Below are 23,425 nucleotides of genomic sequence, written 5' to 3'. Positions count from 1 at the left end.
CAAATTTATTTGTTTTTATTTTTGAATTTTACATTCTATAATTTTCATATCCTTAGATTAGTATATTTCTAAATTCCTCAATTTTCACTATTTTCAAATTTCCATCTTTCCAAATTCCAAATTCCTATATTCTCAAATTTTCCAATTTCCATCTTCTCAAATTCCAAATTCCTATATTCTCAAATTTTCCAATTTCCAGCTTCCCAAATTCCAAATTTCCATATTCTCAAATTTTCCAATTTCCATCTTCCCAAATTCCAAATTCCTATATTTTCAAATTTTCAAATCCCTATATCTAAATATTTCAAATTACCAAGCTTTTAATTCTTTAAGTTCCCAAATTTTTAAATGTTAAACTTCTGTATTTTAAAAATTTGTAGTTACCAAATTTTTAAATCCCTGAATTTCAAGATTCTCAATTTTTCTAATTTCTTATTCAACTTGTGAATAGTACAACTACTATAGCTTCTAATTTCTCAAGTTTTTCAAATTCGTAAATCTTTAAATTTTAATATTTTCAAAAAGTTATATTCCCAAATTCCTTAGCTCCTAAATTCCTAGATTCCTAGATTTTCATATTCCTTTGTCCCAAAATCCCTAGGTTCTTAACTTCTTATGTCTTCAGGTCCCTAGACTCCCAAATTCCTTTGTTCTAAAATCCCTAGATCCCCATACTCTTATGCCCTTAAATCCCTAGATTCTCAAATTCTTAAGTCTCCAGATCTCTAGACTCCAAAATTCCTCTTTTCTCAAATCTCTAAATTCCTAAATTCTTATGACTTCAAATCCTTAAATTTCCATATTCCTAGATTCCAAAATTCCTATGCCCTCAAATCCCTAAATCCCTAGATTCCTACATCAGTGGACCCTCAGACTTCTAAATCCCCAAATTCATAATACCTTCAAATCCCTAGATAGGAGTATCAAAGTACCATAATACCTCCTATCCCTAAATCTCTAAATTTGTAGACCTCAATCACACTTAAGTGAATTACCTTATACACAAAAACCTGTACAATCATCCTGTGAAGAAAAAAGTAATCAGAACATTAATCCTGACAAGATATACAACGGTCAAGATCATCAAAGATCTCTTTTTCTCTTGTGAATAATGAAATTACATGTACATTGTATAGTTTTTGCTTCGTATTCGAAATGACGTCGCTTTTTTGCTTAGGTTTTTCAGAAAGGACCACAAGTGACCGCATTAGTCGCCAATCTGCCAGGCCTAAACGTAAGAAACTCAATGGAGCTGCGACAATGTTTACCGACAGTAAGAAACAGACACAGCGACCATTCGAGGCGTACGACGGATGCTAAAAGTCCGAAAGAACTTGATTTCTCCTCGGACAGTAATGGCTACCAGAAAACGAGAAACAAACAGAAGCACCAGGGTTTTCAATTGACCAGGTCAACCGCCAGTTTAGACTGCAAACAAACGCAGATGCAATCGCAGCTGCGCAGGAGACCACCTAGGGTTGAATCAGCCATGGAACAATTGTCGAAAAATCGCAAAAACGCGTCACAAATGCAGTCGTTGGACTTTGATTCTGAACCAACTTATTATCGTTTGCAGGTACATTATGTTAATTTATAGTTGGACTAGTATTAACATTTAGGTATAAGTTAATTGGGTTGATATTTATATTGCAATTATATTTATATTTACAGTGGTATTAATTTAACTAGTATTAACACTTACGTATAAATTAATAGAGTTGTTATTTATATTGCAATTGTATTCATATTTATAGTGGAATTAATTATTTCCATATTTATACATGCATTAATTAAATACATATTGTCATTTGGATTAAATTGTAATCGTATTGATATTTGGATTGAACTATAATCATATTTACATTTAGATTATTTACATTTATACTTACATTTATATTGATTATGTTCGCATTTACATTTGTACTATATTCATATTTTTATTGCAATTAATTATGTCTATATTCACATTTAGATTAAATTATAATTTTACTTAGATTTGGACTAATAATTATGTCCGCACTTATATTGGAATTAATTATAATTATACTGACATTTTGATGAATTATGTCCTCATTTATATTTACGTTGAATTATTATCATATTTAGATTTGCACTAATTCTGTTTATATGTACACTGAGCTGCGTTGGGCTTATGTGTATCATTGAATTTATTATATCCATATTAACATTTGGATTAATTCTGCTTACGTTTACATATGAAATTATCATGTTTGAACATTTTGACTGCTACAGTGAAAACTGACATATAATCAATCACTCTGTACTGCAGATTATTAAAATACGTAATTAATTTTTCATTTTCATTTTTAATGTCTTATAACATGACAACCTCAGTTAAACTAAAAATCTAATAAATATTTTATATACATGTTATATCATATTTAAATAATATATTACATTATAATATTAGTAATATTTTAATATTTTAATATTACATATACATATGTCATAATAATTTAAAACATATTATTTAAAATCGTCACATTAATAGACTCCTATATATAAAAAATGCAGAACATAAAACACTCAAAAGTTTCCACCTTTTATTTTTTCTGTCAAAAATAATAAAATTCGGTTAGTATCATCGACTACCGATCACCAGTATGGCGGTCAATGTGACAAGAAGTCTCACTACCAAGTTTAAGTGATTAGTAATAGACACAATAGTTTTAGTGCATCATGTATAACATTTATTATCGCTTTAGGATTCCCAGTCACGAGCTTCGGATAATTTGGATGCTTCGATGGTATACAGTTCTCAAGACACGAAATCTCGACCAGCGCCACCAAAGAAGCCACTTCGATTGTCCCTCCACCGTGCGGCGAGTCTTCAGTCCGTAGAAAGTGCGCCACCAACATCTGCTCACGATGTGACAAAAAAGCCAACCAAGAGAAATCACAAAGGCGATCCACCAGCAGAGAACAGTCCAAGGGTTGACAAAAACGGAGAAACAAATGGCCAAACGCAGGAATCGCAGTCTAATCCTCCTCAGCCTCCTCCGAGAACACCGTCCAGGGCGGAATCCTGTCAAAGTGCATTAAGGTGGCCTTCTCCGAAACCAAGACCACATTTAGCGCCAGTCACGATGGAAAAGTGGTGTTAAGACAGAGTAATCTAAAAATGATATTCATGATTTCAGAAAGTGCGTGCATGCGTATTTATGTTATTGTTAGAAAGATTTTAGTGGCGCCGTTGCGCATAACCTCTTCAAGATCTCCGTTAAGAAGACATTTTGTGTATATAATTTGCAAGTATTTTAGATCAAACGTGACCAAGTGATACTGCTAGTATTCCTATTTTTATATAATGCAAGTTTACAAATTTTCAATTATCAAATTTTGTAAATTCCAAATGTAAATTTCCATGTAAAAATTCCAAGCTTGAAAATTGTCAAATTTCTGAACATTTAACTTCTTAAATATTTAAATACCAATATGTGGTTAAGTAATGAGATCAAGTAATATAAATGGTGGTTATAAAGTGATGTACTTAAATGTGACCTGTGTTTACATATACATACTTGTAACAAGTAATAATTTGCAGAGTTGAAGCATTACAAATTTAATTTGTAAAGATAATGACTAACGAATAGAAAATAAACTATCAAATACATATAAATACATATGTGTATATGTAACTGATGGTGGATAAGCACTTGATCATGTTTGTTTACATTTAGATAGGTATGTATGTAAATACACAATATTCTAATACTTAGTACTATACGTATAGTACAGACTGAAGTATTATATTTTGAATTAAATTTTTATACGCTATTTTTATAAGATAAGGTACAATATATAAAAATTGTAATACATTCTCTATCACAGTATTTGATATCATCAATTGCTAAAAATTTCATTACATAATGAGAACTTCTTAATGAAAACATATTTTAGCAAAAAGATTAGGCTATACTGATAATAATACATGTGATAAGGAACATGTAAAGAATGTTTTATGTGCATGACAAAAATCATAAAACACTTTGAATGTATGTATTTTCTACAATAATACGTTGCTGTATTATTGAAATATGAAAGAAATTATTTCAATCAAAGTCACATTAATGATTTGTATTATTAACATTTCGCGCGTGAAACGTACATTGAAGTGCAGATCTGACTTCCCAGGGGAAAATTGTGGTCGAGAGAAACACGTTCCCGCCGCAGTAACATCGACAGTGTGGCAAGCATTATGCATAATTTACAACTTACACCCTCGAAATCGATAATAAGGTTTTTGCAAGTGCAAGCTTACTTCTGAAAGTAAGCTATTTTATTGCGTTCTTCTTCTTTCAAAAAGATGATTGTGGAAACGAACGTTGTGAACGTAACTGAACATTCTTTATAACTGAATTTTAGATTGAAATTTATATTCACAACGAAAGTAGCGCGGTGATGTATTATCTGAAAAAAGATATAAAAGGCAGTAGCTTATTGTGAGATAATTAATTTTATAAGGTCGAGAGTCCTTTGGGAATGCCACTGGTACAAGTATTTTAAAAGTATTTTCACATTGTCTGAAAGTAATACAGGTAGCGCCACCTGGCAGCCAGACGTGAACTATCAAAACTGAAAATGCTATTTTCTCTAAAATAAAGCAGTTTTACGTTTTGTTGACACTCATAAATTGTTATACAGATTTGACAAAGTCGGCAAAATGACTTTGCAAAAAGTAGGAAGCATTATATTCGAAAATATAAACTCCAATTTATGGATCTTAAGTGCCCAGCCATCTAGTGGTAGAAAATGTGAACTAATGGAACTAAGTTTATAATTTAATTTGTGCATGTATGACTTTTCCCGATATGTTGGCACTTATAAGAAATTCTAAAACCAATTAATGTTGCTTTTCGGATCAATTTGTCGCACAGTATTGACTATTAAACTCGAATATTCAAAATTAAATGAATCCTTTTCAAAACAGCACCTGTAATGCCACCTATCAGTGTACGTTAAACCAAGGAAAATAGTAATGATTGAATAAAGTTTAGCTTTTTTTTTTTTTTTTTTTTTTTTTTATTATTATTATTATTATTATTATTATTATTATTATTATTATTATTATTATTATTATTATTATTATTATTATTATTATTGGAGATCGAAGTTGAGTGGAAGATTGAGCTATGAGACATAATCACCTTCGCAAGTGGTTTTAGTGAGGAAATACCATCTGGTAGACTACGATAATACTGTACCTCGTCGATGATAAAGGGAATGACATAAGAATGACAAAAAATTTTCTGTCCAGTCGCCAAAAAATATTCACACAGATATCTTCTTTTATAAAAAAGAGCTTATTTACAAAGATTTGGTTGATAACGGTATATGACGGTTTTCCGAAGTTTCACTTTAAACTGTCCAGTAAATTGAAAAAGTTATTTCACTAAGGTAAAGTACAGTAAAGACTGGATAACTGCGACAAACGATGGACTGGATAACTGCAACGTTACTATCCCCACCACTTAGGGGGATCCCCCTTGAATTTTGTCACTTGACGAGCGAGCAGCGTATGTAATGTAATCCGAACCGGCGTATCGATGTGACAACACTAATGCAACAGTAAAACTTTTTTATTTTTTGGTTTTACTAAATATTACTTTTACCAATGTAATTGTGAAATTCTCCTGATCAAAATAAGACCAAACACGGCATAATTTGAACAACATTTGTTTATGTAGTAATATTGTTTGTTTTTTCAGACTTCTCTAAAAATTTAATTTTAAACAGCCTCACTCGTTCGCTCTCTGTCCTTTCCTACGTTTAGCGGTCGACGCGAGCCAAATGTAAACAAGGAATCGACACCTCGACTCGATAACTGCAACGCTTGTTCCCGATTTTGTTGCAGTTATCAAGTCGAGGTGTCGATTCTTTGTTTACATTTGACTCACGGCGACCGCTAAACGTAGGAAAGGACAGAGAGCGAACGAGAGAGGCTATTTAAAAGTTAAGAATCGACACCTCGACTCGATAACTGCAACAAAATCGGGAACAAGTGTTGCAGTTATCGAGTCGAGGTGTCGATTCTTTGTTTACATTTGGCTCGCGTCGACCGCTAAATGTACGAAAGGACAGAGAGCGAACGTGAGAGGCTATTAAAAATTAAATTTTTAGTAAAGTCGGGTGAATAATGGTCTTTTGGTTCCATATAAAATTGCACCTCAATACACTCGAAAAAACAAACAATATTGCTACATAAACAAATGTTGTTCAAATTATGCCGTGTTTGGTCTTATTTTGATCAGGAGAATCTCACAATTACATTGGTAAAAGTAATATTTAGCAAAACCAAAAAATAAAAAAATTTTACTGTTGCATTAGTGTTGTCACATCGATACGTCTCTGCCGATTGTTTTCTTTCCTCGGACCTCTCTCTCTTTCAGTCTCTGTCCTTTTCTACGTTCAGCGCTCGGCTCGAGCCAAATGTAAACATAAAATCGACACCTCGACTCTATAACTGCAACGCTTGGGTCCCGATTTTGTTGCAGTTATCCAGTCTTTACTGTACTTAAAATTAAGTTCTATTGCCTTTCACCGCTAGATGGCTAAGTATTCCAAAGTCCATAAAATGTAATTTTGCAAGCTTTATAATATAAAGCTTGAAATTTCCTGCAACTTTATTTTTCTGAGTTTTATCCTGGCCGTAGAATAATTTGTGAGTGTCAACTGAACGTAAAAATGCCTTACAGTGTAAAATATGCAATTTTTTTTTATAGATCCCTTAGTAACCATCTGATGATGCAGCTTTGAAGCAGCGCGCGCGAAAATTTAAATTGTAAATTACATGTAAAAATGAAGCTTCCAGAATGTTATTAACTTTAGAAATAATTATTTTACAATAAACTGTTATCCTTTATATTTCTTTTACATATCAAATCGCCGTGATTTTGTTATGAACGTAAATTTCAATTTAAAGTTTAATTATGAAGAACTTTATATTATTAATATCTATGATGAAATACAATTTTTTTGATTACTAGTCTAAATGTAAGATGAGAAATACACAAATAGAGACGTATAGGTGGATAAAGATTATTCGAGACGCTATTAACTTCGGGTGAAATACTTTAAAATAAATAATTTTATAATACAAATATACAAATAGCTTTATTTTTAAAAATGACAACTTCTTATGTATTATTATTAAGATTGTTTGGCTCTTTGACAAAGTCGAGCTAAAAGACTGTTCAATTGTAATAAACTACTCATTCCGTCTACTATTCCTAAGTGAGTTATTCCTATTTCCTGAAATCGAAAAGTATAAAGTGTAAATATTACAAGAATACACAATTTTCACATGTAAACTTATGTAAAAGTTACCGTACCCTTACAAAATCCAATTTTAAAGTTTCATCAATTGGTAAATTTTTACAAACTCTGAATATATTACTGATTAAATCTTCCGCGGAATATCCCATTTTCCATAAATGCTGCAGCACCTATTAATATTTATTAAATACGTCTTAAATCTACCTATTGTTTGAAGTAAATTTTGCAACATTTGTAAAATTTACAAAATTAACAATTATTCTACCTGATACGCTTTGCCAATATTACTCTGTGTACAAAACTCAAGCATTTCTTTAACAAGCAACGGGTGAGGTTCATCACAAACTTTAAAAACATTTTCACTATTTACATGACCAAAACCATTATATGTGGACTGTAAATTATTTAGTGCTTGTCTCATGTCACCTTGTGCTGTAAATACGATTGCTTCTAAACCATCATCTGTGTATGAAACCTATTCAAACATATAATCATTCATGAATATTATTACAAAATTGCAATAAGTAACATAAAAATTTCATGAGAAGTTCTTACATACGTTTTCTTTTTGGCACACTTCAAGTATTTTTGCTAAAACTTGTGCATCCGTAAGTTTTCCGTATCTTAACATAGCACAACGTGACTGTATTGGTTCAATTATTTTCTCACTGTTATTACAAGCTAATGCAAATCTTGTAGTGTTACTGTATATCTCCATAGTTCTACGTAATGCTTGTTGTGCACCATCTGTCATGCTATCAGCCTCATCTAAAATAATTATTTTGTGTTTGCCTTTGTCAAGGTTTACCTGATGTTAAATAAACAAAAATTATGTATTACGAAATCATGGAAAACAAAATCTTGGCTAAAATACACATGAAATCTTTTACCCTTTTTTGTGCAAACATTTTGATTTTATTTCTCACAACATCTATTCCTCTGTCGTTCGAAGCATTTAATTCCAATACTGCCTCTTTAAAAGCAGGCCCTAAGAGGATACGCGCTAAACATAAAATCGTTGTAGTTTTACCGACTCCGGGTGGACCGGCAATAATAATATTAGGGCAGTTTCCATTTTTTGCAAATACAGACAGCCTGGATACAGTGTCTTCATTTCCAACAATATCTGAAAATACTTGGGGTCGATACTTTTCAATCCTAAAACATTATTTATTATTTATAGTTATAAAGTTATTGTGTTTAGGCGTCTTAAACAATATTTTTCCCAAAAGCTAGATACGTCTTTGCACATCTTGTGTATTTCTGTTTATCTACCATACAAAATTTCATGAGTAACTTATATAACAACAAGCTTTCCAAAATTAATAATATTTAAACTTCTTAAACAAATCAAGTAAAAAATCAATATATTTATTTGCGTTACAGATAATTAAAATTGTGTTATTAACTTTTATTAATATTGTATTTTAACATTAAAATTTTATGAGGATTCTTTCACAATATTATAACATAAATATGGAATACGAAAACAAGAAGAATTTTTGTTCCTTTCTTGACTTACGCTGCTTTCAAAATCACCGGCGCATTCATAAACTTAACCTCAACTACATTAACCTTACTTCGAAATGAATTACATTCTAATTAACGATAAAAACGTACCATGGTAAATGTGCTGTTTTAAGATCTTTTTGTTTTTTTTTATCAACATAACCACTTGTTGATGGTAAACATTCAACCTCCATGGGCTCGTCAGTAGCATCTATACCACCCATCTTTAAAATTTTAGCTCGAAACGCGGGAAAAATTTACGCATAATCTATTTGACCATGGACTACGCAATAAGAACGAAGGTCGTATTTTTGTAAATTTTGTGTCAGTGATAAAAGAGAAAACTGTATTATCTGTTAACAATACGGTTATAGCTGTCGATAATAAAGGAATGTTGCTAAAATTTGAAAATGGCAACGAGCATTTACGTTTGTAATCATTTTATTATCTATTAAATTTAAGAATTTTCGGATTTGCGAGTTTTCAAGATCACAAAGATCTAAATTTATAAATTTTTAATTTTAGAAATTTAAAAATATTTAAATCTTTAAATTAAGGGATTAAGAAATTTTTTGAATTTCAAATTTACATATCTACGAAATTGTAGATTTTAAATTTACAAATTTTGGAAATCGTTGACAAATTGCCAAATTTGCAAATTCATATGCAAAATTTTTTTAAACGTCAGCGAAATTTATACTGAATTTTTGAAACGACAATATAATTTGTAGAACAGTAAAATAGAAATAAAGTTGTAGTGTAATAGTAGAACAGTACAATAGTTGCATAGTATAATTAGTGGTAATAATAGTGGTAATAGTAATGAAATAATAGTATGATTTAACAGTGAAATAACAGTATAGTGGTACAGTAGAATATTAAAATAATAAAAAAAATAATAAAATAGTATAATGACAAAGATGATAGTATAGTAGTATAGTAATAAATGTAGAATAATAAGAAATATATAGTGGTGACAGAAACCATTAGTATAGTAAAATAATAGAATAATAGTAGAATAATTGTACAGTAGAATTCATATTATAGTAGTATAGTAATATAATATTGTAGTAGTTAAGTAGTATAGTAAAAATGTAGCATACAGAAGTAAAATAGTATTCTTGTAAAGTAACATAACAGTATAGCAGCACAGCAGTAATCTGATATAGTAGTAAATTAAAATAATGATATAGTACTAAAGTAATGCAGTAAGAAAGTAGTACAAAACAATAGTACTATAGTAGAATGGTAGTATAATGAAATAGTGAAATAATAAAATAGTAAAATAGTAAAATAATCAAATAAGAAAGTAGCAAAACAGTAAAGCAATAAAGTAGCAAATAAAACAATAAAATAATAAAATTTTTATTCTTTCAAAAGATTGTACATACAGGCACTGAACAATAATATAACCTAGAAAGCTGTAAAAAAGTGTATCAACGAAAACTGCTCCCAAATAAATCATAAGCAGAACAAGATATACTACTCTGTCGTTTGTTTAATAATTAATGCTGATTCACTGCGAACAATTCCAAATCAATAAATTATTTACCGTTCTCACGTGTATCGGTTAGCAGGTAACAGTCATATCCGTTGAAAATATCGCGATATTTCCAAAGAGGGCGCGCGGTTCGTGCAAATTTTTCGCGTCCAACAAAATCTCGCAAGATTGTCCCTCTTTCACAAGTATCTCGTTGGTGGCTCGCGGAATAAGATTCCAATATGGCAGCCGTCGTGATATCTGCACGAGTCAGTGTCGCGGAAATGTTTTGAACTCGTTGAATAATCGTGACAACCGGTCGACGTACAACGCATAGGTTAGTAGGGCGAAACGACGTTTCGTTCATGTATTCGCATTCCAAATTGAATCGGTCAATTTGTGTCAGGAAACCGGGCTTTCCTGAAAATCGTTTTTCTCGCACGGCCGTTCCGTTCAAGTATATAGTGTACGGGCCGCAGTATCGTTCGTTTCGATACAGGTACAGGTTACCTGGTTTTTAATGAATCGTCGATTAAAAGTCCGTCATTGGTCCCGTTTAGGCTTACCGACGATACACGAATGCACCACGTATGATTCTGCGATTGTGTGCCTGATGTGTGTACGATTTTCCCAGCGATGCTACGTGTATGCGTGCATGATGTGTCAGGTGTGTGGATGCGGTTGTCGATGCGTGAACGTGTGCGTCCGTGAAATGTTTCGATTTGTCGTTTATCTTTTCGTTTCGAACATACTTCGTTCGTGTGTCGCGCGTGTTTAAACCTGAAGAAAGAAGAAACGTCGTGTGCGTCTTTGACACATCACGCCATGCTGAACGAACGACACGCTGTCTCGGCTTGCTACGCACCGAACAATTTACTACACAGCAGTGTTCGGTGAGTTGATTACTTTATCCTTTACGTTTACCTCGTATTTTAATTAACTCAGCGTCACTCGATCGTACAAAGGTTCATGAAAAATATTCGTGGAGGATACAACAATCCGATTTCGCGTCCGAAAGGTCGCATAGAACACGCAGCAACGAAGTCTTTTGAATTGACTTCGTGTAATCGGTACGTGAATTCAAATCGAAATAATCTCCCGCTCTTTTGAAATTTTCTTGCGTGATGTAAGAGCTTACGATACAGTGCACTGGGTGGGAATTCCCGTACCATAACTTTGTGAATTAGTATTATAAAGTGGTGATGCGTAGATTAAGTGCCCGCAGTGAGCTCGCGGGCATTCGTTTGCACCGTGCATGCTGCAATAAGGTGTACAAGAAAGAAAACCGTAACGAATACTCCCATCCAATTTTTGACAATCAAATACAAAAATTGTAAGCTACATTTAGTAGATTAGCGTTATATTGCCAACATTTATATTGTCGGTTGAGAGAGATTTCTTTTGTACGAACTTCCATGTTTATTAGTGGCGCATTTATTAACCCCCCTCGCTATCATGGTTTTGACAGAGTTTTCAAATTTATGAAGCCATAAATTTAAAACTTTTTCATTTACGAACTTGTAGTTCTTCTAATTCGTAAATTCTTAATTTACAAATTAAGTTGTTAAACTTGGACATGTTTTTAATAATTGGACTAAGTTTAATAATTTACTTAGAAAAATTTCCAAATGTATAAATTGAGAAATTTATACATTTTTTGGTTCCTTTTGAATTCTTAAATTCACAAATTCTTATATTTAGAGATTTTCGAATTTTCAGATTTTAAAATCAGAAATTTATTAATTTATTAAAAATTTAGGTATCCCTTAATTTACAAATTTTCAGTAGAAAATTTTAATATTTATTTTAAATACTATAAATGAATTTTTTAATGCATGACAAACGTATAAAAAATCGCCATTTTTTCATGACAAGAGTAGTAGTAATTAAACAAAATATTCATGAATTTGTTCATGATTACTTTTACTTTTTAATATTTAATTTTTGTTCCTTTCACAATTTAATTCTTTTAATTTATCCCAGCTATACAATACACTCTATATACTCTGTATATGTCTGCTTCAATACATCATAATTTTAATTGATAATTATTCAAAATAGTGGTTTTCCCACTAATTACATTGATCTTGAAATATGCATATACTTATAGATGACATTCTCAGTAAATTTTCCTTACTCATATTAACAGTTAACTCTAGGGATTTTTATTACCAGTTATATATTCTATTATTAATTAGTTATTGTATTGCATCTTTTTAAAGAATACTTTTTATATAATGCACATAATATAATATAGTGGATTGCGGTCATATATCCGGATATCACTGTATATAGTTCTAGACTGTACCAAATTGAGACACAGTATTTGTGTCCTGATAATCCATAAATATCTGTACTCCTTATGTAAATTTAACCCAAGTTTTTTGATCGTATCTTAGAAATCGAAGTCGGAAGGTGGTTATGTATAGAATTCAAATTATTTGGGCTGTTATTCTTGACAACATATTTCAATTCCATTGGAATCGATTAGGAATTAACTCAAATATACATTTCTATATTTTCACATCCTTGAATTTCAATATTTTAAGATTCATAAATTTTTAAGTTCGTAAATTCCCTAATTCTAATATTTTTAAACCTAGAAATCCCCAAATATTTAAATATTTAATTTCCCAATTTCTCAAATTATTAAGTTATAAAATCTTAAAATCTGTAAATTCATAAATTTCCAAATTATAAAAATACCAAATTTAACAAACCACAAATTCCTAATATTTTGAATTTCCAAATTCCCAAATAGTGTAGATCTTTAACTTCTATAACTTCCAAACTTTTCCATAACTTGGTAATTTCAATATTTTTAAACCTAAAATTCCCTAGATTTTGAAATCCTCAAATTCCAATAAATATGAAATATAAATGCCTTAAATTTGAAATGTATTAGATTCGACAATTTTTATAAGTCATATAATTTCATAATTGTCAAATCCAAAATTCCCTAGATTTAAAAATCATCAAATTCAAAAATTACTCAATTTTTTAAATATCAAAAGTTTCAGATTTCACAATTTCTAAGTTTCCAAGCCATCTAATTTCAATATTGTCAAATCCAAAATTCCCCAGATTTCAACAGCCTCAAATGCAAAATTCCCTAGATTTTGAAATCCTCAAATTCCAAAATTACTAAATTTCGTAAATTGCAAATGTTTTAAATTCGATAATATCTAAGTTTCAGTGTCATCCGATTTCAATATTTACAAATTCAAAATTTCCTAGATTTCTCAATATTCAAATTCCTTAATTCTGAATTTTCAGATCCCTCAAATCCCAAATTTCTAAAATCAAAAATCACTAAAATACTAAATTTCAAACTCCCTAAATTTTCACGCTTCGTAAGTTTCCAAATTCCCTAGTTAAAAAATTACCAAACTCGCAAATCCCAAAATTTCTGAATTTAAAAATTCTCCGACTGTGTCCTCATTCTTCCGCGTCGATATATTCCCCAGGAAAACCTGCACTATTCACCAGCGTGCTGCTATTACGTTGTCATTTCCTAATAATTCTTCTTTTAATTCTAAAACTCTATTTTTAACCCAGATAAAAACAGGCAAACACGTTAATCGATAAAAATATTTCTGCAAGCTATTTCTCTCCCTTTTGTATTTTGAATAAAATTTGAATTCCGGTAGAATAGTGAAAACAATTTGCATCTAATTTGCCTCGGCGTTGATGACTGTCATGCCTAATCGATTACGCGGAAAATTCACTAATTACGCAAATTACACATTGTCTCGCGATTGCGTTATTCTATTTATGTATTTCGATGTGTCGATAATCGTTTCCGTTTGTTCTTGATATTCGACGTGCATCGGAACGTTGGAAGGACGTAGCTTATTTATTTCTGTTTAACTCGCATCCCTCTGTCCGCTTTTCCCCGGTTTCATTATTATTCAGTTAAATCTGTTTACACGATGCGTTTGATATTCCCGATAGACGGTTATAATAAAACGAGGTAGAGTTATTCGCTTATCAAACTTTATCTCGATGCTTTCAAATGTATTTTAAATCGCTTTTTATAATATCGGGTCCTCCTCTCCTTTAACACTGGTTTCACGAAGCACGTCAAAATTATATATTCTTCCTTATTTTAAATTATAGAAATTCTTGAGATGCTTTTGTCGAAACCTCGTCATCACATGAGGCTAACTTCTGTCGAGTTAAAGAGTAATTGTGTAAATTAATTTATGCTTCTTCACTCATTTACTTTATTTTTAACCTAAAATTAACTGTTGATCGCACAACCATGAACATAACGTTAATAAGAGAGGAATATGATGGTCAAATGTGTCCTTCAGCCAAATGAAACTTGCAATACGTCATTTGATAGCGCATTCAAAAAAAACTTCTCACACCAAGGTTGAACCTCCTATCTCAAGGGGGGAGAGACGGGATGAGTAGTAACGGAAAAAATCGGAATTCCAGTTTTTGTCCTATTTTTTCTATTTAATGTCGGATGAAAATTCTGAAAAAATTCTGAAACATTACAGACGCAGTAGCATATACAATTTTTTCGGATTCTTTCATCGCACAATTATAGAAACTAAAGACTTATTAAAAATATTTATATATTTTTATTATATAAATTGAAATTATTTATAATTTTTTATTGAAAATGTAGGAGCACTACTTTTGTATTATTATGGTAATAATATATTGACATTATTATTCTTTTAGAATTTTTTTTTTTTATTTGTTGGTAAGGTGTGCCATAATAGGGTAAAATACGCGATAACATAAAATTAGTAGTGTAATTTTATAGTTACAATATTTGAAATAAAATGAGAATTGTAGCAAACAAGAAAAGGAGATTAATTTGAAATACTAGATTTATGAAAATTTAGTGTTATATCATTAGTGGATTATAACAACAATATGTAAACATATTGTTAGGAGTAAAGTAAAATAAGAAATAAAAAATCGTTAACTAAAAATAGATATGACAACCGTTCTACAAAATGCTTCATAACAAGTTGAGAACCACTGGTTTAATATTATGTAGGTTTATTATTATTTAGATTATATAAGATGTGTCTAGTTCCAATACTTTCGTCCAATTTTAATTTTTTTAAATTCTCTAAAATTCCAAAATCCTGAACTCACCAATTTTTTAATCCCTAAATTTTCAAACTTCTAAATTTTCAAATAAAAAAATTCAAATTTTTTAATTTCAGAATTAAAAATAACTGAATTACAAAATTTCTAAATTCCAAAGATGTCTATGTAACAAAACCAAATATTCAAAAATTTCGAATTTCTCAAATTTTTAATTTCGTTAATTTTAAAATTTTTCAGTTTTCTAGTTCCACTATTTTCAAATTCGAAATTCCCCAGAGTTCTAAATCTTAAAATTCCCAAATTCTCAAATGAATTCTAAACTGAAAAATTTCCAAATCCCCAAAATATCAAATTATCAAAATCAAAAATCCAATTTCGAAATTTCGAAATTTCTAAAATATCAAATTTCCAATATCAAAAATCTGCACATGTATATTTTCACATTCCCAAATATTCAAATTTCTCAGTTATTAAATTTTCCATATTCTCAAGTTCCGAAAGTTTTAACCTAAAATATTTGAAAATCTCTAAATTTCTAAAGTCACCAAATAGCGCATTGTTTTTTTACGCCGCTATTTTCCCCAGGGAAGTTTGCAGTACGTGCCACTGTATCGCTCCTGTAACCGCGTCATATTCTAAAATTTTCACTTGAAGTTTACACCAACTATTCCTAACGAGTTCAACTTTATTAACAGCCGAATATTTGAAAATTAAAAGTTTTGATGCTCCCCGAGGCATAACTGGTACATACCGCGAAGCCTGATCTCTGTTCTCCGCCATTTCAAAAGATTATAATTACAGTCCATTTTGCGTTTGTCGCTTAGAACTTGTTCCACATTCGTTCTGGAATTACCTATATTCTCGCGTTCGTTCTGACACATTCCATTGCGAACTTCACAGATTATATCGAATAATTACAGAATCCTAGTATTATTTGTGCCGACTTCTTGCATCATATAGACGCTTGCTACGTGGAAATTAGGTTACGACCATTCATCGAATTTATCTCTATTTAAGCAGATCGAACACCTATGGAACAATCTAGAACTGCAAAAATACAAATGTGTATATGGATGCTATACTAGAATTGTATTTACACACGTTTATGTAATTGTCATTTAACATCTATAATATCTACACATATAATGTATGTACTATATATATATATATATATATATATATACATATAATGTATATATATACATATAATGTATATAAATAATATTATATAATGTTATTTATATAATGTATATACATGTATGTATACACAATTCTAGGATTTCAGTAGATTAAACACCTGTGAAATAATTTAGAACATTAAAACCTCAAAAGTGTATATAGATATAATATTAGAATTGTGTTTACATAATTAGGTTCGCAGAATTCTAATACTATATTATTCTAATACATAATATTATTCTACCATTTAATCATATTAATACTTATAGAATAATGTAGAATTATATTTACATAATTAAGTTTACGTAGTTGACATATTATATTTATATAGATATGTATATATTATTACACAATTCTGGCATTTAATCAAATTAAATCCTATGAAGTAATTTAGAATTTCAAAAATTTAAATGTATATATAGTTGCAATAGTAAAATTATATTTGCATAATTAAGTTTATGTAGTTGTCATATTATATTTATATACAATGTATATATTATTACATATTTGTGTATATTGTATATACAACAATGCTATACATATAATATTCTAATAGCATTTAATCAAATTAAATATCTATGGAATAATTCAATACTCTAGCAATTCAAATTTGTACATAAATACAATATTAGAGTTATGTTTACGTAATGAAGTTTACGTAATTGTCATGTTACACATATGTAGTCATGTATATAATATTATATCTATGACACTATTCTAGCATTTAAGAAGATGAAATATGTGTGGAATAATTTAGAACTTCAAAAGTTTTTACTGTACATAAATGCAATACTAAAATTATGTTTACGTACTATTAGTATTATGTTTACATAATTGTAATATTGCCTGTGTATACACATCTTAATTTTTCCAATTTAAAATTCAAATTCGTAAATGCAATACTAGAATTTACATATTATTACAATTATTGCTAGATTATTAAAATTATGTTTACATAATTACATACACATACTTTTACATACACATTTTTGCAATTTTAGCATTTAAAATTCAAATTTGTGTATAGATGCAATTATGTGAACATAATTTTAATATTGCATCAAACATTGCATCTAATATTATAAATTTACACTTTTTAATTTTTGTAATTCTAAATCATTTCATATTTATTTTGTAATACTTATCACAGGAATTTTCAATCGCTTTTCTGGGAGGCAATAATATTTAATTATACCAGAAAGCACTAGAATAATTCTTCTAAATTGTTGGGATCAATTTATACTACATGGTAATTATGTTGAATAGGTCAAATAGGTATGTGGTTGCATGTAAACATGCAGTGGTATACTATGAAGAATTTGCAGTTTTTAGGTTATATTTACAATCTTTCTAGAACATTCAGTACGTTTACTGCCCCACATAAATTGCAAACCGGATATTTAATAATGGACGTTCATTGTTTATTGCTCTAACACGTTCTCATTTTTATTGGTTTAATTATAAATGACGCGTAATTCGATATTCTCTCATTATCAAACTTTTAAGTGGGGAATGACTACTATTAAATAAATTATGAAATTAAGTATCAAATAAATTATCGAATAAATTATCAAATAAATTATCGAACAAATTATCAAATAAAATATTGAATAAGTTATTACATAAGTTATCACATAAATAATCAAATAAATTATCACGCACAATAAATTATTAAATAAATATTATTGCAAATATTGTTCGTGTAAACAGCTATAGTCATTCCCGAAATGTTACTGCACAACGCGAACCTCTGCTAAACTTGTTAGGTTAGGTTATATTAACCCCTTTAAAATTAACTTAGGTCCAATTAAATCTATTAAAATTAGATTAACTTGAATTAAATGTGTTATGATTGATTTAGATTGAGACCATTAAAACTAAGATTAAATTAGTTCTTTTAAGATCACATTAGACTTACAAATGGTTTAAATTAAATTATGGTAGTGTTTGGGTAGGTTGAATCGATTATTTCCGACTGACCTAACCTAACCTAAAATTATCGTAATCTCTGTCTAATTCAGTATTATACTTCCCGAGACCTCTCTTATCCGGTGACGTCATTAAAACACTCATGCGTGAATATAGCTTTTTTACGCGTAATTAACACTATTTGCGTTTCACAAACAATTTAACAAAAGTATTATAAGAGTAACATAGCAAGTAACTTCTTGCACTCTAACAGTCGTTAATAGTTCATAGTAACTGAATTACGTTTATTATTAGAAGTTCACGCGAAGAAAGAGTAAAAATCTCACAAATCGATCAGAGGTTGTGGAGAACTGTTGTTGCCTGTTATCTTCCTCGTACAATCGAACAGGTTTTTCGTTTTTATTTCTGCATACGATAGCGCTTGAATTTCTTTATCGTCGATACTCCTGCGTCACGACAATCACATGAATTTTTATCGCTGTAATTGTCGAAAAAGATATGCGGTATCTTTTCGCTATAGTTCTGCATGCTCGCAGTTGCGGATTGTTTGTGTATCAGTTCCTAGAATTGATTTTGAATCTTGCTGAGTATCGTTAAGAGGAGCAATTTGAACCTTATATTGTAGAATTGTTATCGCTGAGTCGAAATCTTCAGATTCAGGATCCACCTGCAGCGATGCGATTAAATAATGTGCTGGTTAAAAATATGCAAGATAAACGACGAAACAGGTCAATAAGAAATGTTGCTAATTATTCAGAATGTGAACAGTGTTATTCATTTCGATACTTTTTGATTGCTTTATAAGAATCAACATTCCGGACAACTTCTTCATATACATTGGATGAGGAAATTATTATGCATCTACAGGAATTTTCAAATTCCGCGACACAAAAGCTCATAAAATTTCCAAATTCCCAAGTTCTGCAATTTTTATACATACAAATATTAAAGTCATTGAGTCCACATATTTAAAAATACCAAAATTTTCAAATTTTTAAATTCTCGCTGTTCCAAATTTCCAAATCTTTAAATACTTCAGTTTCTATATTTCTAAATCTTAACAACCTTAGATCGCAACATTCCTAGATCGCAGTATCCCTATATCCTAGTATCCTTAGACCTCAATATTCCTAAAACCCAACACAATTAAATCCCTCTGTCTCAATATCCCTAGATCCCAATATTACTGGTTGAAAATTTCCCTAGATTCAAATATTCCAATAACCCTAGATTGACGTCTGCCTAGAGTCAAATAGCTACAGATGGAAATTCCCCTATATCCAAATATCCCTAGATGGAAATTCCCGCAGATTGAAATATCCCTATGTGGAAACCCACTAGATCCAAATATTCTTCGACGGAAATTACCATAGATTTAAATATTATTAGATGAAAATCTCCCTAGATACAAATATTCCTCAATAGAAATTCCCTAGAAGAAATTTTTCTAGATTTAAATATTCTTAAAGGGAAATTTCGCTAGATGAAAATTCCCCTAGACACAAATACTCCTCAACGGAAATTCCCCTAGATGGAAATTTCCCTAGATTCGAATGTAGCTACGTTGAAATTTCCCTAGATTCAAATATCCCTAGATAGAAATTGCTCTAGATTCGAATATCCCTAGCTGGAAACTGCGCTAGATTCGAATATCTCGAGATGGAAATTGCGCTAGATTCAAATATCCCTAAATTGAAATTTCACGAGATTCAAATATCCCTAGATGGAAATCCTCTAGATTCAAATATCCCTAGATGGAAATCCTCTAGATTCAAATATCCCTAGATGGAAATCCTCTAGATTCAAATATCCCGAGATGGAAATTACCTTAGATTCGAATATCCCTAAGTTTAAATTTCCCTAAATTCAAATATCCCTAGATGAGAATTTTTCTAAATTCGAATATCCCTAAGTTGAAATTTCCCTAGATTCAAATATCCCTAAATGGAAATTTCCCCAGATTCGAAAATCCCCAAGTTGAAATCTTCCTAGATCTAAAAATCCCTATATCAAAATACTCCTATTTCGCAATGTACCTAGATCACAATATACTATATACACTACCGTCCATAAGTATCCGGACACTTCGTTTCGTTACATAAAACATAGTTGAACTTTGTACGAAAGGTATTTAGGGTTTTCATATCATTTGTAATAATTATTATTATCTTTTTTGAGGTGTCATTACGTAATAGAATTAATTTTTAAGTACAAATTATACAATGAAAGTGTGAAAGTAAAATTCATGTCCAGAAGTACAAAGTCCAAATTTGTGAATCTAATGAAACGCTTTCGATTCTAAAAAAAATTTTAATTTCTACTGTGTTTCATTTCTATGGTGTAGAACGTATTCATAGGGTTCTTCGATATGTTTCGAGTGTTTGTAAACTGTTGGAAGATGTTTAGGTTCCCTCAGTGGAGATAAGAATGGAGGTAACGCTACGCACTCGACAGTTTCGGTTTAGTTCGTCTGTAGCTTCTTTTTCATCGAGATATGAGTTCCAAACGAGAATTATCAATCGAAAAACGTTCCAGTATTCTGACCTTCGCAGAAAAAAAATCGATTTTTGTTACTGTTGCAGATACTTGAATAACCTTCATGCAACGCGAATGCATATTTCGCTGGTGTCTGGATACTTACGGACGGTAGTGTACCTAGTTCGCAATGTGCCTACGTTAAAAATGTCCCTAAATCGTTAAATCTTTATATATAATACTAAGTTCCTATATTCTTACATCTCCAAACTCCTATATTGTCGAGTTTTTAAACCTCCAGATTTCTGAAATTCTCAAATTGTGAGATTCGTAAATTTTTTAATTTCCATATTTTCAAATTTCATGATTCAAGATAGTCCTATTCACTAAATTGCAACATTTCTGTACTACCAAATGCTTCGTCAGTGATTTGTGAACGGCGAGATAAAAATATTGATCGCTTTCGAGCACATATTAAAATAACGTGTAACGAGATAATTGTCATATGTACAAAGAAAACAGAGATAAGTAAGAATACACACTTTTGTTAGGTTCACCGATCGTGCGATTGCCCCGCAATAATCATTTAATATCGTTTTACTATAATCGAGCGTCATAATGAACGATAAATAACCTTTATCAGTCCGTTAATGAATCGACGCTTGATAACAGAGAAACGATCGATCATTTCCGTCACTGTCGGTTTCTCGTTAAAATGATACTCTGGAAGCTGGCGCGAAAGCTGTCAAATTGATTCGTAAGTTTTTATACACTCTCGTTGTAACTTCATTTTCATTCTGTGAAATGTGCAGAGTAGTTTCTTGTGCAGAGAATGGATTGAAAATTATTTGTTGATGAAATGATAGATACTAATTGCCTTTTCATGATAATAGTTATTGGAATTGTAATGATTGTATTATGTACACATGTGGATTGAGAAGTAAAGACATAAGTGCAGATTTAATTGCATATTTATTTGTTATTTGTCTGTTTAGTTATATAGTCATTACAGTTTTTATAGGGACAGTCATTACTTACGGATGTGTACAATAATAATTAATGTAATTACAATTACATTAAGTTATTATAGGTAATTGCAGTTAATTGAAAAACAATGATAGTTAATTGTAATTATCTGAGTTGTTATAAGATATATATGTATATCTTTTATAATTATAGTACTTATGATTTCCACTACTATTATAATTAGTATAAAATTTAGAATAAACTGTAATTATCATAATACATACAATTACTGTTCATTACAGTTGTAATTCTAATTAGAGTAGTTATAATGCTAGTTAATTATAAATTTTACTATATTAATTATAATTGTGCATAACTATATAATTATATACTTATTTATATTATTTATATTATAGTAATTATAATTATAATCACAGTTATCATAATTATAGTTGTCATAACTAAAATTATAAGTGCAAATCACTATAATTATATTAATAATTGTTGTGTTATAATAATTATAGTGAATCATAAATTTTATATAGATTTGAATTTTATATAGTAATATATAAATATATTTATATAAATATATATAGTAATATAAATATAGTAATATTAGTATATAAAATTACTATATTTATATTACTATATATATTTATATAAATATATTTATATATTACTATATAAAATTCAAATCTATATAAAATTTATGATTCACTATAATTAATATTAGTATATAAAATTACTATATTTATATTACTATATAAAATTCAAATTTATATAAAATTTGTGATTCACTACAATTATTATAACACAACAATTATGATTATAATTATAATGATACTTAATTATAAATTTCATTAAATCACTTATAACTGTACATAATAATTTACATAAAATTTATAACTTCTAATAATCATAATTATAATTAATTACAAATTTCAGTAAATTAATTATTTACAAAATTTTTAATATAAATACAAGTACGAATATTTCATATAAACCTTTAGTTAGAAGCTTTAACCCTCCATGTTATTTATCTCTGTATTATACAGTTCATACAATATTAAATACATAATATAGCAGAATCATTCGACATTCATTGATACATAAATATTGAACGCGGCGGTTCTATCGTGTGTTCATTATTAACCAATCTATGTTAATGGGTAGCGGGTTAATAATAAACGCACAATTTTCGTATGTAACATGAAAATTTAAGCTCAAGTTCGTTGATAGTTATTATGATTATATGAATAAATATTAATAAATTCTGACTATTGTTAAATTCATTAAATTTTTATTGGCGTGAGGAGGTAGTTCCAAATTATTAATTGTGATTTTTAGATTTTATGAATTTAGAAATTTGAGAATTTCAGAATTTGCAGATATTTTAATTTGAAAATTTAGGGATCTGAGAATTTAAGAATTTGCAAATTAAATTTAGAGATGTGAAAGTTTGAACATTTAGAGTTTGGGAGATTTGATAATTTGGAAATTTGAGAATTTCACTTT

General features: G+C 29.7%; 4 protein-coding genes and 1 long non-coding RNA gene across 17 annotated transcripts in view; 3 read left to right on the top strand and 2 right to left on the bottom strand.

Annotated features, from left to right (window-relative positions):
- Positions 1 to 4,082, top strand: part of sprt (PDZ domain-containing protein sprite) — a 95,217-nt gene extending 91,135 nt beyond the window's left edge. For all 11 annotated transcript variants that reach the window (XM_076534608.1, XM_076534610.1, XM_076534609.1 and 8 more), the window contains 2 exons: positions 1,178 to 1,576; positions 2,727 to 4,082. In XM_076534608.1, the coding sequence (XP_076390723.1) occupies positions 1,178 to 1,576; positions 2,727 to 3,125 (798 nt within the window). In that variant the 3' untranslated portion in view covers positions 3,126 to 4,082. The remainder of the gene's footprint in view (positions 1 to 1,177; positions 1,577 to 2,726) is intronic.
- A 3,025-nt stretch (positions 4,083 to 7,107) lies between these two features.
- RfC4 (replication factor C subunit RfC4) lies at positions 7,108 to 9,091 on the bottom strand. 2 transcript variants are annotated; one of them, XM_003704479.3, is made up of 6 exons: positions 8,917 to 9,091; positions 8,187 to 8,454; positions 7,856 to 8,104; positions 7,562 to 7,771; positions 7,353 to 7,466; positions 7,108 to 7,272 (listed from the first exon to the last, which is right to left on the bottom strand). In XM_003704479.3, the coding sequence occupies exons 1-6, from the start codon at positions 9,027 to 9,029 to the stop codon at positions 7,171 to 7,173; spliced, it is 1,056 nt and encodes a 351-aa protein (XP_003704527.1). In that variant the 5' UTR covers positions 9,030 to 9,091; the 3' UTR covers positions 7,108 to 7,170. The 2 variants fall into 2 exon arrangements, with proteins under 2 accessions (XP_003704527.1, XP_012143385.1); XM_012287995.2 differs by lacking the exon at positions 8,917 to 9,091 and adding an exon at positions 8,819 to 8,862.
- A 1,372-nt stretch (positions 9,092 to 10,463) lies between these two features.
- Nca (neurocalcin homolog) overlaps positions 10,464 to 23,425 on the top strand; it is a 238,087-nt gene continuing 225,125 nt past the window's right edge. Inside the window, exon 1 of one of the 2 annotated variants that reach the window (XM_003704423.3) lies at positions 10,464 to 10,622. The gene's annotated coding sequence lies outside the window, so the exon portion shown is untranslated. The remainder of the gene's footprint in view (positions 10,623 to 23,425) is intronic. The other variant, XM_076534632.1, reaches the window with a different exon arrangement.
- The window catches only part of LOC100883363 (neuronal calcium sensor 2), a 214,689-nt gene continuing 201,892 nt past the window's right edge, over positions 10,629 to 23,425 (top strand). The window contains exon 1 of the mRNA XM_012288004.2: positions 10,629 to 11,178. The gene's annotated coding sequence lies outside the window, so the exon portion shown is untranslated. The remainder of the gene's footprint in view (positions 11,179 to 23,425) is intronic.
- Positions 14,796 to 18,743, bottom strand: LOC143265025 (uncharacterized). The gene is made up of 3 exons (XR_013039088.1): positions 18,459 to 18,743; positions 16,113 to 16,408; positions 14,796 to 16,031 (listed from the first exon to the last, which is right to left on the bottom strand). It is a non-coding gene; the product is annotated as an uncharacterized LOC143265025 (long non-coding RNA).

This window comes from Megachile rotundata, chromosome 8, assembly GCF_050947335.1.
Source record: "Megachile rotundata isolate GNS110a chromosome 8, iyMegRotu1, whole genome shotgun sequence".
In the NCBI taxonomy this organism is placed as follows: domain Eukaryota; kingdom Metazoa; phylum Arthropoda; class Insecta; order Hymenoptera; family Megachilidae; genus Megachile; species Megachile rotundata.
Note: the sequence above shows the minus strand (reverse complement) of the source record. Positions and strands in the feature narration are given on the sequence as shown.

What these genes read in the sequence shown, in the direction of transcription:
- RfC4 (XM_003704479.3), bottom strand. Translation starts at nt 9,029, where the DNA reads ATGGGTGGTATAGATGCTACTGACGAGCCCATGGAGGTTGAATGTTTA. An exon ending in AAATGTTTGCACAAAAAAGG is followed by an intron (nt 8,105 to 8,186) that starts GTAAAAGATTTC and finishes ATTTAACATCAG; the next exon opens with GTAAACCTTGACAAAGGCAA. An exon ending in TAAAATTGGATTTTGTAAGG is followed by an intron (nt 7,273 to 7,352) that starts GTACGGTAACTT and finishes TTTCGATTTCAG; the next exon opens with GAAATAGGAATAACTCACTT.